An 18,348-nucleotide genomic window follows, 5' to 3' on the forward strand; every position below is an offset into this window, starting at 1 on the left:
TCAGTATCAACGAAAGACCGATAGAGGGCAGCACCCTCATTGTCTACACTGGTGCTCTTACGTAAATGTCGACGATTATGGCGATAAGCATCACCCGTTTCTCTGGACCGAACAATGTACGAACGTGGCTCGGAATGCTGCTTCACAATCACACCTGGTATCCACCGTTTGGAACCCATAGGAGGCTCCATTCTAACTTCATCATTCAGATCCTGGGGGGACAGGGCCTTCTCCATCGCTGCTCCCACCCTCTGGAACTCACTACCTCACACCATAAGACTCCTCCTCACTCACCACATTCAAAACATCACTCAAGACCCACCTGTTCAACACTGCATTCAACATTTAACCCACAGCATTTAACCCCTGACTATCTCTTCTCCTTCTCCTTCCTCTTGCTTTGATTATTTACCTGTTGATTTTTGTCTTTTTGCACTTGTTTTTTGTACTCTGTCAAAGCGTCTTTGGGCTTCTTGAAAAGCGCTATATAAAATAAATGTATTATTATTATTAGATGTAATGGTGGAAGACCTTTGAGCATGTGAAGATCATGGTTAAACTTCTGTTTCGCTTTTTATATGTCGAAGTGTCTTTTCACAGCATCACGGTCGTAAGCCATATGCACCAGAAGACCTCGGGCAATGGGAAGGGTATTCCTCGGACATCTTCCCATCAGTAGTTGAGCCGGCGATAGGTGAATGCCTTCCAATGGCGTTGTCCGATAATCCAGCAAGGCCAGGTGCTTGTCTGTAGCTTTTCGCCAGAGTCGTTTAACAGTTTGTACAGCCCTCTCGACTTCTCCGTTTGAACTTGGATATCTGGGACTAGACGTTCTAAGAATGATTCCGTGATCTTTGCAGAATTTTCTCACAAGTTGCAAGTTGTACATAGTCCCATTATCACTCCATAGAGTCTCCAGTAGACCATGTCGACTGAACTGTGCTTTCAGCCGCTCAAGAGTTGTACTACAGCGTAAATCCTTCACTTCATCCACCTCAATGAATCTGGAGTAATAGTCAACCGTTATCAGGTATGTCTTAGCATCAAACTGGAACAGATCTGTCCCAATTTCACTCCAATGTAGATCTGGTGTAGGAGTCGATTTCAGGGGCTCAGCAGGCAGGCAATTTTGATAGTCTGCACACTTGGAACAGTTGGTTTGCTCTATGTCCGCATTCATGGAGGGCCAGTATAGAACCTCCCTAGCTCATTGCTTACACTTGACTATTCCGAGATGTGATTTGTGAATCAGGCTCAGCATGCGGGGTCTCAGTGTAGGTGGGACGACAATTCGCATGCCTTAGTATAGGATGCCATCCGTAACTGAAAGTTCACTCCGGGAATCCCAGTATGGTTACAGACAGGGTGATACACCTTGCCTGGTGTCTGGCCATCCGTCAAGAATCATGCACTGTAACTGAGTGAGTTCTGACTGAGTATCTTTTTGAAGATCCGCATACCTCTCGTCAGAGATAGATAGAAAGTCCAACATTGAAATATGCTCCAAGTTGTCCAGTTCTGAAAGAGTATCTGGCAGATAGGCTCTAGAAAGGGTGTCTGGAAGCTGCATATCCTCCCCTATTCTGTACTGAATGTTGAGATCATACCATTGCAATCATAGTAGCATGCTCTGTAGTCTCATCGGAGCAGACAGCAATGGCTTCCTGGCGATCATTTCCAGAGGTTTATGGTCATTATAGACGGTGACCGTTTTCCCAAATATATAACAGTGAAACTTCTTGCAGGCATGGACTATGGATAGCATCTCCTTCTCTATTTGTGCATACCGTGTCTCCAGCTCTGTGAGAGTCTTGGAACTGTATGCAATAGGTCAGTTGTCCTGGATGAGAACTGCACCAAGTCCACTTCGGCTAGCATCACAGTGGATCTCGACTGGTTTGTTGACGTCGTAGTATGCAAGAACTGTCGGATGACAGCAAAGTTCCTTCAGTCTCTCAAATGCTCTCGCTTGAGCTGGTTGCCATTGATATTCAACGTCCGATTTCAACAGCTCTAGGAGTGGAACTAACTCATTACTCAAACGAGGGATGAACTTTGACAGATACGTGATAAATCCGACGAACCGTCTCACAACTTCTTTATCGGTCAGAATCGGCATACTGTGAACTGCCTCTACTTTGGCCAGATTGGGAGATAATCCATCAGCAGACAGTACATGTCCTACGTACTGTACCCGTGACTGGCGGATTTTACACATCTGCAGATTCAACTTCAGATTGTAATTTGTTGCCCTCTCGATGACCTTTTTCAGGATTCGATCATGCAACGCCACGTTGGGACCAGCTACAAGAATGTCATCCATGATTGTGAATGCTCCAACAATGCCTTCAATCATCTGGTCCATAATCCTCTGAAAAATTTCAGGTGCACATTTCAATCCAAAGGGAAGACGAAGCCACCTATACCTACCAAACGGTGTATTGAAACATGTCAGATAAGATGATTTATTTTTTTTGTATACTGAATCGAGGCTCGTGAAAGCTGACATTTACTTCACAAACAAATCAACCAGGCAAACAAAATATATAAAAAGAGGGAGCGGAAGACAAGAGAAGGGGAAGCACACCAACACTTGAGAGCACACAACATTGAAGAGCAGGGAGATGTGTGGGAGGGAGAGGGCTTGGGGGGAGGAGGCGTGGGAAGGGGGGGGGGGGTGGGAACAGTATAAAACACAAGGACACCAAGGACTTACAGGACAGAAGTTGGTATTTCAAAAAACGTGGATTTGGGGTGAAATTAGCGGGGATAGAAAAGATCAAGGTTTTGGATGGGGGAAGATAAGAGATTGTGGTGAACAGCTGTTTTAAAGACCTGGAGGGTGGAGTGGGATTGAAGAGAGTGAGGGAGTTTGTTCCAGAGGCGGGAGAAAAGAGGAATGAAGGAGTGAAGGTGAGCAGTGAGTCTTGATTTTGGCAGTTTAACCATAAGAGGGTTGCAGGCAGATCTTGTGTGACCTGTAGGAATATTTGCAGGACAGAGCCCAGAGAGAGCTGGGGGGGCAAGGCCAGAGAGGAGTCGGTAGAAGACGGAAAGACCACCAACCTGCCTGTGGTGAGTGAGTGAGAGGCCCTTGGAGTTAGCTTCATCGCTGGAGATTCCAATGATTCTGAATGCTTTGGTTTCAACAGCGTGAAGACGAGCTAGGTGTGAGGCAGGAGCACCAGCCCAGAGGGGAGAGCAGTATTCCATTGAGCTGCGGATGAAAGCCTTGTATGTGGTGAGGAGCTCAGGTGTGCCAAGGAGGGACTTCGCACGACGGAGGCTGCCCAGTCGGCGACTGGCTTTGGAGGCCAGATTTGAAATGTGGTTTTCCCAGGAAAGATCATGGCAGATAGTGAGACCCAAAAGCTTGAGTGACAGAACTTCTTGGAGAGGATTATTCAGAAAGTGGATGGGAGGGTTGTCCAGTCGGTCTTTTCGGAGAGACATCGTAAGAGTGTGAGATTTGACAGGATTGAAAGACATGTTCCACTTGTTTGCCCAGTCTGTGATTTTGTCCGGGTCTGCAGAGAGTGAGGAGGCTGCAGACTGCCGATCTGAGGGATGAAGAATGGAGCGACAAAGAGTGGAGTCATCAGCAAAGAGATATAGAGGATTTTCAAGAGAGTCAGAGAGATCATTGATGAAGACCAGAAAAAGCACAGGGCCCAGAACACTGCCTTGGTGAACTCCAGCCTGAACAGGAAGAGGAGATGAGAGAAACCCATTCAGGGCCACATGTTGACTACGACTAGAGAAGAAGTCCGCCAGCCATGCGTGGAGATTTCCATGGATACCAAAGGAGGAGAGTTTGGTGAGCAGAGCGGGGTGCCAGACCGTATCGAAGGCACGTGATATGTCGAGGGAGACAGCTCTAATTTCCTGTTTGGCATTGAGGACCTCCATCCATTGTTGAGACAGCAGAAGCAGCATGTCCAGAGTAGAGCGACCTGGTCTGAAACCAAATTGATGATCAGAGATCAAGCCATTGGAGAAGAGGAAAGATTTCATGTCCGAAGCAATGATGGATCCATGACTTTGCTGATTATTGGGAGAAGGCTGATTGGTCTGTAGTTGCTAGGATCTGTTTTTGCACCTTTTTTGTGCAAAGCGGTGATGTAGGCTGATTTCCAAGCAGATGGCAGTTGACCTTGAGCAAAAGAGAGGGTGAAGAGAACAGAGAGAGGGAGTGAAAGAGCGGAAGAACAGGATTTTAGGACCCGTGGGCTGATGCCGTCAGGTCCAGTTGCAGAATCAGAGTCGAGGGTTGACAGAAACTTTTCCACCTTGTCAGGAGGAAAGGACACGGAGTCCAGGAGCAGCTGGGTACGACTGGGTATGGTGGGTAGAAAGAGGGATGGGTTTAGGACACAAGATTTAGAGGCAAACACAGAGTTGAGGCATTCAGCTTTTTCACGTGCGGAGTCAGCTGTGTAGCCGTTTGAGGTAAGGGAGGGGAAGAGGGGGAACAAACACCAGAAACAGATTTGACCAGACGCCACCAGGATTTGGAAGAGGGAGACAGATAAGAGAGTTCGGTCTTGAGAATGGAGAGATATTGTTTCCTGGCTCTCCTGAGGGTGGACACACACTTGTTTCGGGCTTTGTGAAAGGAAATGAGATTTCCTTCCGTTGGATTTGCTTTCCAGGAGACGAAGGCAAGTTGTTTCTGGGCAACAGCCTCACCACAAGATTTCGTGTACCATGGACGGGAGGAAGGGTATGACAACTGAAGACGAGATGGGATAAATCTGTGCATGAGACAGAGCAATTTACTTTGGAAGAATTCCCAGGATGAGTTGATGTCAGAGGTGGTAGAGATGGGAGACCAATCCAGATGATTGATGGCTGCTTGAAGACCGTGCCAGTTGGCCTGAGTGAAATGCCAGACTCGTCGACGCTGAGCAGGCTCCCTGAGAATGGTCAGAGAGATGTCCACTTTAACAAGCACATGATCAGATGATCCGATTGGAGCAGAAGAAGAGCAGCAGACATTTTCAGGGAAGTTAGTCATAACCAAGTCCAGAAGAGAAGATGCTCCGTTGACTGAGATCCGGGTCGGGAAATTGACAGATTGTGTCAGTCCCAGTGAGTCGCAGAAGTCCTTTGCTGAGGAGCCATGGCTGGTGAGAGAGGTACCCACACCCAGCCAACTGGCATGGTGACAATTGAAATCACCACATATGAGGAAGAGAGAGTTGGGATGAGTAGATAGAAGTTGGTCCATATTATCAGACAGCGAGATGTAGATGGAGTCATCACTGTTTGGTGGACGGTACAACACACATATGAACAAGAGGTGGGAGCGAAAGGGAAGCCGTAGCCAGAGGTATTCCTGGGGGTGAGGTGGAGAGAGTGCAGTGCAGGGTGAGTGAGGAAGAGAGTTTTTGATAAAGATAGCAACCCCACCTCCAGGACGAGGCTCAGGTCTATCATACCGGAGGAGGGAGTAACCCGGGAGAGATACCAAGGAATCAGAGACATCATGAAGGAGGAAAGTTTCTGTTAAGCAGATCACGTCTGGTTTGACAGAAGCAACCTGTATGGAGAGATCAGTTAAGTTTGAACAAAGGCCCCGGATGTTTGAGGTCCATACCGTTAATGAAGAGGAAGGGGGAGCATCGGATACAGAACAGGGGGGAGGAGGTATAGGGTAAGATGTGGAAGAGGTGGAAGAGGTAGGGAGAGCTGTTGAAGGTGTGTCAGAGATTACAGAATAGCTCGGAGAAAGGGAAGGATGGGGCGGACAAAAGGTTTGATGGTGATTGGGTGAGGCACAATGAGGTGTTATTTGAGGAGGGGGAAGAGCGAGGCAGAAGGTTGGGGGAGATGGAGGTGAGAGTTGGAAGGGGGAAGAAGCGGGGAGGATGCTTTGAGGAGGGGGAGTGAGAGGGGGGAAATTGAGAAGAAATGAGGGTGGGGAGATTTGAAGGGGAGGGGCGAGGAGGGAGTTTAGGAGGGAAGGGACAAGGGGAGGGATTTGATAGGGATGGGATATGGGGGAGATTTGGACGGGAGGGGTGAGGGAGGAGTCTAGGAGGGGAGGGGCGAGGGGGAGTCTTGGAGGGGAGGGGTGAGGGGGTAGTTTAGGAGGGAGGGGGCAAGGGGGGAGATTTGAAAGGGATGGGTGATCGGGAGGATTAGATGGGGAGGGGAAAGGGGGAAGATTTGAAAGGGGTGGGTGATGGGGAAGATTTGGAGGGGAGGGGTGATGGGGAAGATTTGGAGGGGAGGGGTTATGGGGAAGATTTGGAGGGGAGGGGTGAGATTGGATTTTAGAAAGTGTACGATTAATGGGAAACGAACATTTATTGCAAAATGAGTTTCTTGTGACCTTCGAGTCAAAAATACGTTTAAGGACGCTGGATGGAGGATGGACTGCAGGAGAGTTTAGGGAATGTAGAAAAAAGGCACTATAAGAGATGGAATTTTTTTTGGAGATGAATAGATTTGGTGAGCAAGTCGAAAGCAGTCTTTTAAAGAAGAAGAAGAAAAAGGTGTTATTATATACGACGGAATACAGAACTTGAGGGGAAAGTGCAAACATTGTAAGGTTAATAACAGTGAAAACTATCTGGGGAAATGGGGGAGAAACACGTGGTCGAAGAACGAACGAACGAATAACAATGAATAAACGAATGAGAACAAAGAATAAGAACAGAGAAGGAAATGTTTTTTGTTTTTTTTTTGTTTGTTTTTTTTTAGTTGAGATTTACACAAGGAAGTAGGCTATGGGGTGAAAAGACTGGGAAAAGCAGAGAACGAAAGTTATTGGAGCACAAACGACGGACCGCTGAGAGAAAAACAAAGCCTCAAGGTTGTACACTGTACAAGGCCTCAAGACACGACACGAATTAACACGATTTTCTATACAGGTATGAAAGATTTGCACCGAAAATCTTCCTCGGGACACAATATACGTACACACACCATAAAATAAATACAGTTATAACGAAAATACAAATGGGAACAATTACTTAACTTCGATTTCGATGGAGAGCGTGGAGAGCTGCGAATAAACGAAACCTCGCCGGCAAGACCGGAAGCGGAACCTTTGACCAATGTTGACCTTTTGACCCCAAAAATATATCGGATTTTGTTGGACCACAAACTCTACCATTTGGTGAAGTTTCGTGAAGATCGGTTTAAAATTGTGACCTGCAGGCAAGTATAAGTGAGTGGACAGACAAACACACACACAAACCGGAGAGAGCAACATACTTGGCAAAAAATTTTTTTGCCAAGTAACAAACGGACAGGGGTGAAAACATAACCTCCATCCACCTTTGGTAGCAGAGGTAATCAAGTGAATTCCCCAAAAAAGTCCAGTAAAAATAAATGTTTTCTTTGAAAAGGTTGTTTTTGTGAATGGAAGGTGAAACATGTTCATTTGCCTTGGAGGATAGGTATGAAGTTCATGGTTTTTTGTAAATAATTGTGTACGTGCATTTGGTAGATCGTTTCTGTCTAAATGACACATAAACGAACCAAGGTTAAATAAATACAATTCCTCTATCTTGAGAATTATATTTTTGTAAAATAAAATGTAAGTGTGCTCCCTATAACCTCTATTGCAGACATTTCTCACGGCTCTTTTTTGTAATAAGATTTTACTCATGAGTAATTTGGGGAGGGGGGGGGGGGGGTCTGAATTGAGAAAATAAAAATTGGGAAAGTAAAGAGAAGGGAGGATTAGAGAAAGGGGGTATGGATTTATAGAAGGGGGCGGAGATAGAATGGAAAGGAGATTGACAGGCGATAATAATATGGGGAGGGGAAAATAATGGGGGGAGGGGAAAATAATTGGGGGGGGGGGAGGGAAATAATGGGGGGAGGGGAAAATAATGGGGAACAATGGAGCACACGGGATTGAAGGAGTTGGATGGGGGATGGAGATGGGGAACAGGTCATAAATGTGCCATATTTTGATGTTTACATTTTCGTAGTCGGTCTACAATGCAAAAGAAGAAGAAAAGAGAACAATCACCTTGGTGCCGAGATGACCTGCTTGCCGCCGCGGCATCGACCCCGCACTTCCGAAGCTCATCATGCTCCGTGCATCGCCGTCCGCACCGTGCGCCACCTGCACACACCGCACGGTCGCTTCATGGTCTGCACCACAACCGACGTTCACCGCAAGCTCTCCCCATCAAACAACATTCCCTTGCCTGAAATCCCCCCTGGACAAGGATGGAAGCAATTTGTGGAATATAAATTATTGGTGCCCATACCTAATTCACAGCTTGCCCAGGGATGGGAAAAGATCAATCTGATCAGATTTACTATTTCAAGAAAATCTAAACTATTTCTTGTACATCCCTGACTCGATGCAGTTGTAAAAGGGGGGGAAAAAATAAAAATAAAATCGATGAATTTTTAGCAGCCTTAGACAAAATTAAAGGTAATAGTTACAGAACACACAACGGCACACGATTTGTCTCCACAGGTGCGCACACACACACATACACGTGCACGCATGGCACATACACATCGCATTTGCTATACATGAATGATAATGTGGCAAACGATATGAAAAGTATGAAAACGGCACACACACAGGTGAAACAGGTGAAATGAGCTCCCCCAACCTGCAGGTGATTTTTTTCCCCCCACATAGCAAAGAGCACATGTTTCATAAAAGGTTCCTTTTGATGATATTCTGGACACCTCACTACCGACTTGGGTGGGTAATACTACGGTGCGGGTCCTTTTGTCGATCAGCATGACCACAAATTGCCATACTTGTGCGTTTGTTTGGAATTCATTTGAAAATGCCAAGATTGAAAAGATGTACGTACAGCACCATGCCAAGAGCGACTCGATCGAAACACTCTGGGATGCATTGGAATGTCACCTTAAGACCAATCAACAGAGCATGATCTCCCACTGAGGTCATTCTTTCTCTGATGGAGGATGGTGCACAAATACACCTGGTGTATCTACCAGAATTTGACACAAACTATTTGTAACAAGGCCTTTGCTCCACTCATCCCTATGCGTCTGTTGCCAAAGGCTGCTCAGCTTCCAGTTGTGAATCAAACTACACCAAAGTCAATGGCACGCCATCGCAAATCCCTACGCTTCCCACCTAAAGCAAAGTTGAAAGATGGATAGAGATACAGACAGACAGACGGATGGAGATACAGACAGACAGACGGATGGAGATACAGACAGACAGACGGATAAAGTTACAGACAGACAGACGGGTAAAGTTACAGACAGACAGACGGGTGGAGATACAGACAGACAGATGGGTGGAGATACAGACAGACAGACGGATGGAGATACAGACAGACAGACGGATAGAGATACAGACAGACAGACGGATAGAGATACAGACAGACAGACGGATGGAGATACAGACAGACAGACGGATAGAGATACAGACAGACAGACGCATAGAGATACAGACAGACAGACGGATAAAGTTACAGACAGACAGACGGGTAAAGTTACAGACAGACAGATGGGTGGAGATACAGACAGACAGACGGGTGGAGATACAGACAGACAGACGGGTGGAGATATAGACAGACAGCCAGATAGAGATACAGACTGATAGACGGATAGATGTACAGACAGACAGATGGATAGAGATACAGACAGACAGATGGATAGAGATACAGACAGACAGACGGATATAGATACAGACAGACAGACAGATAGAGATACAGACAGACAGATGGATAGAGATAGACAGACGGATAGAGATACAGACAAATGGATAGATACAGACAGATGGATAGAGATACAGACAGACAGATATAGATACAGATACAGACAGAGAGGCAGACGGATGGAGATACAGACAGATGGATGGAGATACAGACAGACAGATGTAGATACAGATACAGACAGAGAGGCAGATGGATGGAGATAGAGACAGATGGATAGAGATACAGACAAATGGATAGATACAGACAGATGGATAGAGATACAGACAGACAGATATAGACACAGATACAGACAGAGAGGCAGATGGATGGAGATAGAGACAGATGGATAGGGATACAGACAGACAGACAGACGGAACTGATTATAATACCCCCTCGTTTTTTTTTCAAAAAGTGTGAGGATAATAAATAGTTGTGAATTGAGAACATGACTAAATATTTAAATCAGAGTTTTCCTCTTGGTTTATCACGCGATGCTAACCATTGAAGGTTTTTGCTGTCAGGCTAAGGTACATTAGGTGTTTATCAAAAATCATAATTTTTGGTTCTAGATAGATACCATTTTAAATGTACCAGACCCCCAGCTAGAGTGAACCAGAATGGTGCTCTAACCTGCTCCTCTACCTTGCAGAACGTACTCCGTGTCCCCTGAAATGTACAATACCCTGAATAACGTTTGATCCTTAACAAACAGCCTGGACCACCTGAAAGTCCGCAATTTGAACTGCCTTGAAATTTAACTTATACATACCTGGAGCCATTACGGTTAACATGACAAGCTGCTCACAAGTTCCCCTTTTGAATTTGACTTGCACCCCGGGCCCCTCTTATTTGAGGCTATGAGACTCATGTACCATGGATCTGGCAGCCTTGACAAAGTGGAGTCAATTTACGGAATCTGTGAAGGAAACTCAAGATGTTTACACTAAGAGCATGTACCACTTCCAAACTGGGTTAGTAATATTTATTTCCAAACAAACATGTGCTGTATGCCGACCGAATATCAACAACTTACGTCCCCATGAAGAATGCCGATTCAAGGTACGTGATAAACCGACACGAGCGTTTTCACCAAAACCTGCAAGTCCAATTTTGTGATAATACACACACATTGCCAAAGTGGGATGTGTGAGCATCACAAAGATGCAGCAAATTTGCAATCTGGCTCTTTCGCGAGCCTCGACTGTGTATACAAAATAAATAAATAAATAAATAAACAAACAAACAAATTGCACATCAAGGAATGGCATTCCAGGAAAAGAATGAAATGAATGAATGATCGTTTTAAGGCCATTTTCCCTACTAGAGCGGGGGTTAGTCTTGCGGGCCCCATGACGATCATGGTTCCCTGTTTGAGGCAATGTTTTTTATGGCCGGATGCCCTTCCTGGCGCCAACCCTTGGTCACGCTCTTAGGATGCGCAGGGATACGGTGTACCTATTCTAAATCGGGGTACACACCGTGATCATTCATCCCAGCAAGCTGGTACTCAATTAGCCGACCTCGGAAGGATGACAGGCTGAGTCAACCCCCCTGGCGTTAATTCAGCGATCGACCGGGATTCGAACCCAGGATCCTCTGATCCCAAGCCGGCACCCTAACCGCTAAGCCAACACCAGGCTAAAAATGAACCAAAAATATATTTGGATTGAAAGGTTGTCGTCAAACGATGAAGAACATGAAAGATTGTTGTCAGACCAGGAACGGTTGTTCTTGGACCATGTAAAAAATAAAACCTCGGACCATCCGGCAATATCATGCGTCCCATGTAATTGTCCAGAGGTCATTGCAAACGTGAAGGTCAAAGGCAAACATTCTGTTCGGCATCGCTCGTGCAAACATACAAGGAACTCGGTGGAAAGATAAACAGTTGTTATAAATATCGTTCATCCAGCATCAAATCACTTAACATGCAAGCTTGGTCGTGCACAAGGAAATAAAAAATAAACTCAAAATGGTCCTTCTGAGTTTATGCATCAATGATGCCAAGAGAGAAAAAGGCCCAGAGGTCCAGATGACTTTTGTTGACGAGCAGAAAAGAGCTCGGTTTTGAGAGCAAATCAGGAACTGTACATCAGCCATTACGTGCATCCTTGCACACGTCTCTTCCACTACCCCCTCCACCACATCCTGGGTACCCGTTTCTAGGCAACCCAGCCGATGTTGCTAGGCAACTACTTCGGGGATGAGGGGTGGGAGAGAGAGAAGCATTCCTGGCTTGAGGAGGTGAAACAGGAAACCCACACAGGGACTCTTCAACATATTTTATCTCCTATTTCCTCCAATCTATCTGTGGAATACTAGTTTTATTTGTTTTTTAAACACAGAAAACAGACACACATCCTATCTATGTCTCTGTCTCTGTCTCCTCTCCTCTCATCTCCTCTCTCTCTCTCTCTCTACTACAGTTACCACCAGCAAAGGGAATGAAAGATATATAGGAGCAAATATTTTATGCATTTCAATTCACTATCGATGTGGTGTTTAAACAAATAAATTTAAAAGGATGAACCCCTCGATATAAACCCTATTAAAATTTAGCACAAAGTGAGAATAGCAAACATACTCACCAAATATACTCATTCAAAATAATTCAGAACTCAGATGGTCACACGGCGTGCAGTGAAGATAAATAAAATGAACATTGCAGTTTAGCCGGTCCTATTCCGCAAATGGTAGACCACGGCCATTCAAAAATATGGGATCAAAAATTCAAAAAACCCAAAAATAAAACACGACAGCATGGGTTATATGACAAACAATGTCGCTTGTTCTTAAGCGAAAAGCTATCGATATACCATGCTGTTTAACTTCTCTATGGGTCATGGAGGAGCATGGACATCAATCACGTGCAGGACAACGACAGAAAGAGATGTCGATGTATTCACAGACAATGGAAAAGGCCAGACATTATAATATGGGATTTGAACCTGGGGTTCCAGGATGAGCCACGGGTTCTGGGAATGAAGGCCAATGAAGAGGCTTTACGTTTAAGCACACAACTCTTGAACAGAGATCCAACTACCTGATACGATTCTGGTGCATCACTGTCAGAATCGGTGGACCCTAGGCCCTCCTCCCAACTGCAGCTGCTCCCCGCGGTGATGCTCCCGTGTCTCCGCCAAGTGGCCTTGCGGTTGGTGAAGAGTCGCAGCATGAGATCAGCCGACGTCCAGACCTCCACGATAATCGGTGACGAGCCAGTGACGATTGTCCACCAGAACGATGCTCAAGGGTCAACGGATAGGAGATGATGAAATAATATTTAGGGTGACAAAAGCTCATTTCTTATGGGCATCTAGTGATTGACGTAGCTCTTCGTGGACGAGCGGTTGAAAAGCAAATGGCAACTGCAAAGAGATGAGGCGGGCCGATTGAGAGGGTGGTGGAGGTGAAAGAGCTGGAAAATCACGGAAGACAGGCATCTGCGCAGGTTACCGTCGAGTCTGAGCAGCAGAGAACAAAGCAGTGAGCAGCACGATTGTCGTTATGGGTCGGTCGATGGGAGGGAGTACTAGAAGGGCAGCCTCCAATGCAAGGTGGAAGGGAGGGTGATGGGGAAGAGGACGATGGAACGGTACGCGGAGCATACAGGAAAATGAAAAAGGAAAGTGGGGAGGCGGGAGGGAAGTATTTGTATCAGTATGAAGGAAAAAATAGATGGCGACAACAAAAAGAGCCAGACGACGGATGCAACATCATGTGCGCATCAGATATTAGAGGAAGCAAGGCTGGTTGGGAGACGATTATGGACCCCAGCCCGAAACCCGCTTCGACAAATATCGTCATTTATTTCTGGAAACATGACCGAAAGCCTTGAAATCTGAAATCCAGCAAGAAAAAGGAGAATATATGGCAAGAACTCTGCAGGATCTGCAGAAAGTGCTCTCGGGTTGGTGCGTGAGACAGAAGGTTCACTGCCTAATACCCTGCAAATACGGCAGCTGGTCGTCACCCCCACGGACCGCCCCGTCGGCCCCACGGACCGCCCCGTCACCCCCACGGACCGCCCCGTCGGCCCCACGGCCACAAGCGACAAAGACGCTACGGACACGCAATGTTCCTTGGCTGCTCGACCTCGCACATTTATAGCCTCGGACAGTGAAAACAGTGCCTGGACACTCACTGGATCTGTACATCGACAAACCAGAAAATCCTGCTGCTCAGACAACCACAATAGGCAAATATCAAAATGGTCATTTTACACAGGTAGGTCATATGAATGTGATGAAAACTTATGACATTAAAAAGTTTTATATTTAAAGGGTTCAAATAGAAGATTGCAGCACATCATCAGTGAAAAACAACACATTGCAGACCCTTTAAGAACGAAGAAAGATGGCACAACACCATACACCTTTGAACAGGTAACAACAATGAAAAGTATCGTCTTGAGTACGGTACTCGCTCAAGTTTTCCTTCAGCCACCTACTACTGGACAAAGGAGCGGTCAAAGGTTTTGAATAAACACACGAGACAGATCGCCTGCATGACCTGTTAGAATGTGTTCAGCAGAACCTTCAAAGGGATTCGTCTGAGAATGGCAAGCAACATCTCCATATTGGTAGTCACATAAAGGCTTGTATGGCCTATAGGTTCTGTAATAATTTTACAAAGTCTGCATTTTGATGCCAAGAAAACCTACTGCAGGAAATAAAAAGCATCAGATGTAGGAATGATGCTTGGTACGATGGCCGAGAGGTACGCAAACTCGCCTCCGATAGGTCTAGCCTGGGTTCGAATCCCGACCCAGCGATAAACTGTCATCGCAGTGTTTCACAGGCAGGGTAATTCATCATTGGGTGTGCCGTCCCTCGGATGGATGTTAATCGGGCAAACTGTCTATCATTTATTGGTGGACGTTAAAATCCCACGGTGTCCTTCGCCAAGAGAGGCGAGTTATCACAGGCATCGTGGTCAAATTACAAATTCCTGCCCCAACCAGCAGAGGGCGCGGCATCAGCCTCATAGCCGTGCCCTCAGCTGACGATGCCTCCCTACAGCCTTGTGCTGCCTATGAACGAAGAAGAAGAATGCAGGAATTTGGAATATCATAAGGTAACAAGCACAGAATGGCCCAGCAAGTCTTTATGAAAGATACCGTTGGATCCTAAATGTCCACAAACAAATGCTAACCGAAGGAAAAACCAACGTGGTTGTCCCCCACCAAAAGGCAGCGGACAGCGTACGTACATCCGATGAGGCCTGCAAAATACATGAGCTTATAGTTGAATCCTCCACTATCGGGGATTGAACCCAGACAAGATGATTCAGATGCAAGCGTGTTTACCCCCAAGCTATTCTATCATCCTGCATCCAAGTACAAATTACACGATGACAACCATTATGGAAACCCAACGACTGGTTGAGTTATGTTAATTTCCACACACAACCCGAATGGAACAGTTATTCAACACTTGCCCATATTATCTGAAGACTGTCAAAGAAAATTGGCAATTTACTCAGTTTATGTTTCTCGGTGAGGCACCTGGTTGGCCTTGCAGTCGGATGTTAGTTGTATGCATCCTTACCCCCAAGCTATGCTATCATTCTGCATTTTACGACACACCAACTACCCCATTTTACTACACATCAACTGTAAAGTTTTCGACAAATACGTCTTTCCTGGTTCCGGTTCTTTCATGGCTAGACACGATCATCTTCTCTGCCCTTAGAAGTCATCTTTGAAGGTTGAGGGTATTGGCTTGTCCATGTTAATTGTTGTTGATAATTACTTCCGCCCTGTCCATGGATAGAGGTTACATTTTCACCCCTGTCTGTTTGTCTATCTGTGAGCAGGATATCTCAAAAAGTTATGGACAGATTCAGACGAAAGCTGGTGGACAGGTTGGGTGTGTCACAAGGACAATTGATTCTGTTGATGATCCAGAGCTGGATCCGGATACAAGAATATTTAACTTCACCACTGAAAGTTGAGACCAAAAAGGATACATAGCACAATATCTTTAAAAAGTTGTGGATGGATTCAGCCAAAACCTGGTGGACAAGTTGGGATCAAATCGATTAGATTTTGGTGGAGATACAGATCCAGATACGAGAATTTGTTAAAGTGATTCTTCACCATTGAGAGATCGGGCCAAAAACGATAAATAACATGATATTTCAAAAGGTTGTGGACGATTTATGACAAAACGTGGTGAATGAGTTGGTTAAGTGACAAGAATAAGCCGATTAGATTTTGGTTCAGGTCTGAATCCAGATCCGGCCGTGGGAATACAAGTGGGACACAAAACGTGAACTGTTCAGCTTGGCGGAGGTATGCTCTCTACAGAGTGCCGTTCTAGATTCAATGCATTTGCATGTCTCATCGTGCGCCTTCACAAGCATTTCAGTGAATGTTTTTTGTGTCCTCATCAGAGAAACATACTGTTACGGTTTTGGAATAAAGGATAATCCCCCTCGTAGGTAGACGCACCACAACATGAAACCTCGCGATAGTTCAGTTATTTCTTAGTGAATGTAAGCGTAGTCCTTTCCTGTGTTAGTTTTGCGTTGATCAGGCCCGTGAGTAGGGCGGTCTTTTGGCGCTGAAATGCCACGTGCTCGGCCTGAACATGTCTGCAAGGCCGAAGGGAGGAGCTGCAGCGGGGGTGTCCGGCAAGCAACGAGCCGCCAATCAGGGCTCAAGGGGAGTGGCTAACCACGGCGATGAGAGGTGGGGCTTGGAACATTCGAGTAAGGCCGGGGCAGAGCCATAAAACCCTGCTCCGAGCCCCCCACCTCAGTTGAGAGTCGCACAGCCCATGAGTTGAGAGTTGCACGTCAGATGAGTTGAGTCGTGTGCACAGTTCGGAGTTCGCCTGAGTTGAAGCTTGAGTGAGTCAGTCAATCGCCCAGCCCCGGAACAATTGCCTGTTATCATCTTTGTACACGAACATGCCCTGTGCTCTGCGCTGTATTAATCGCGCTCGAGAGAACAACCCGCTCCGGGCCACAGACGGGCGATCTCCTCCTGCCTGCCTTTTCCTACATACGTGCCGTGACCGCCAGAGGGCCACGCCGGGCGAGCTGTCCCGGAGCGACCGACAGCAAGGGCGTTTGGCGCGCGAACTTCTTCTCTTCTTCTCCCCGTGTGCGTAGTGGGCCCTGTGTCTGGGATTAAGTTAAACTGTTAAGCTTCTGCTCTGTGTCCCCTTTCCTTTATCCTGATCATTGTACATTGTAAATAAATTGTGTTATTCCTCTTATTTGACCGTTCCCATCCCTTCCATTAATTGGGCTCGCATGGTATGAATAGAACCGCTCGAATCGGGTTCCATAAAAGTAACGGCATGAGTCACGTGATACGCATACCGCTCGGGCATACTCGATTAAGCGTGGCTCGTGCGAGGTCCGGTCCCCGCTTTCGTGGCAGCGTGGGTTAAAGGTACGTGCGGCGTCGACCGGATACCCTTTTTCACGCTTGCTGCGGAAGTGGCGATTGGGCCTCGTGGACACGAAGACCCAGGGGGAAAAAAGGGGTTTAATCCCCCCTTTGTAACGTGGAACGGGCTTCGGGAGATCCGCAACAATACTCTTATCGGCCTCGTTTGGGTCTGTTGCGGTGTTTCTTCTACCTCCACTTTTTCTGTTCGTTCATTCCCTTACTTGTTGCGCCGCATCGTCACTGCATTGCCCGTTTCCCTTCTGCCGCATCGCACTTGGAGGGGAAAAAGGTACATCAAAAAGGGACATCTACTCGAAGTCGATGATAACTCACAATTTCATGAAATTTAACTTTCCTTTTTAGTCTAAATGCTAAAAGTATGAAATATTTTCCCAAAACCACTTGCACCATCACCAACCAACTTGGTTCAAGTACAGAGCAGCTTGACTTGAATTACTGTACCTCACTCAGATGTGGGATCATGCATGTTGGGAGAGAATATTTTGCATACATCAACCACCGTCAACAAAGCAGCAATTTTCACAAACATCCCATCACCCTTACACCAACCGGGATGAGAGTTTATAGCCGGGCCGAAATTCAAACCGAGGCTAATGGCTCAGAGGTGAGTGCGCATACCTCTAGACCATCCTGCTCACCTACCCTTGTAGGTGAAAGGTCATGCTGAAATGTAGGAATATGGATTATGTCATATACAGTAATATAAATTACAATATATGTCCTCATATACGACATTGAAGCAGTGAAGGAAAAGGACAGAAAAAGCGAAATACCTAGACAATAATATCCCTTTGTCATATGAAACTGAACCACACCAAGTATATTCTTATAGATAGTGAACAAAGAAAATAGAAACACCAATGTAAAGTCACTTAACAGGGCATTGGGGGGGCCTCCTCTTGCAGCCATACTAGCCATAATTATAGGCAACCAGGCCTGTGCAGCATTTTTATAAATGACCCTAAGCATACTGGGATGTTATTTGCTTCATGAACACATGGGCCACACCTGTGAAAGCTGTTATTTAGGTCCCTCATTTACCCAGGTGTTTCCATTTTTTTGTCCACTACCTGCACATTTATTGTTTTCATTTATTGTCATCAAATAATGTCAGTTGAAAGCCTAAAAAGTAGAAGCAGTGGTGTCATGTCCAGTAATGACACACAAGGCTAAAATATTGCACAACAAACATGTACTCGTACAAATCAATGTTTCTCCTTAATGAAACATCCCCTGAGAAATAGTGACAAGTCTTTGCATTCC

At 46.0% G+C, this 18,348-nt stretch overlaps 1 protein-coding gene across 1 annotated transcript in view; it reads right to left on the bottom strand.

Annotated features, from left to right (window-relative positions):
• The window catches only part of APC (APC regulator of Wnt signaling pathway), a 177,044-nt gene that overhangs the window by 26,730 nt on the left and 131,966 nt on the right, over window positions 1-18,348 (bottom strand). Inside the window, exon 8 of the mRNA XM_068130202.2 lies at window positions 7,991-8,086. Coding sequence (XP_067986303.2) covers window positions 7,991-8,086 — 96 coding nt within the window. The remainder of the gene's footprint in view (window positions 1-7,990; window positions 8,087-18,348) is intronic.

This window comes from Myxine glutinosa, chromosome 11, assembly GCF_964187855.1.
Source record: "Myxine glutinosa chromosome 11, kmMyxGlut1.1, whole genome shotgun sequence".
Classification (NCBI taxonomy): Eukaryota; Metazoa; Chordata; class Myxini; order Myxiniformes; family Myxinidae; genus Myxine; species Myxine glutinosa.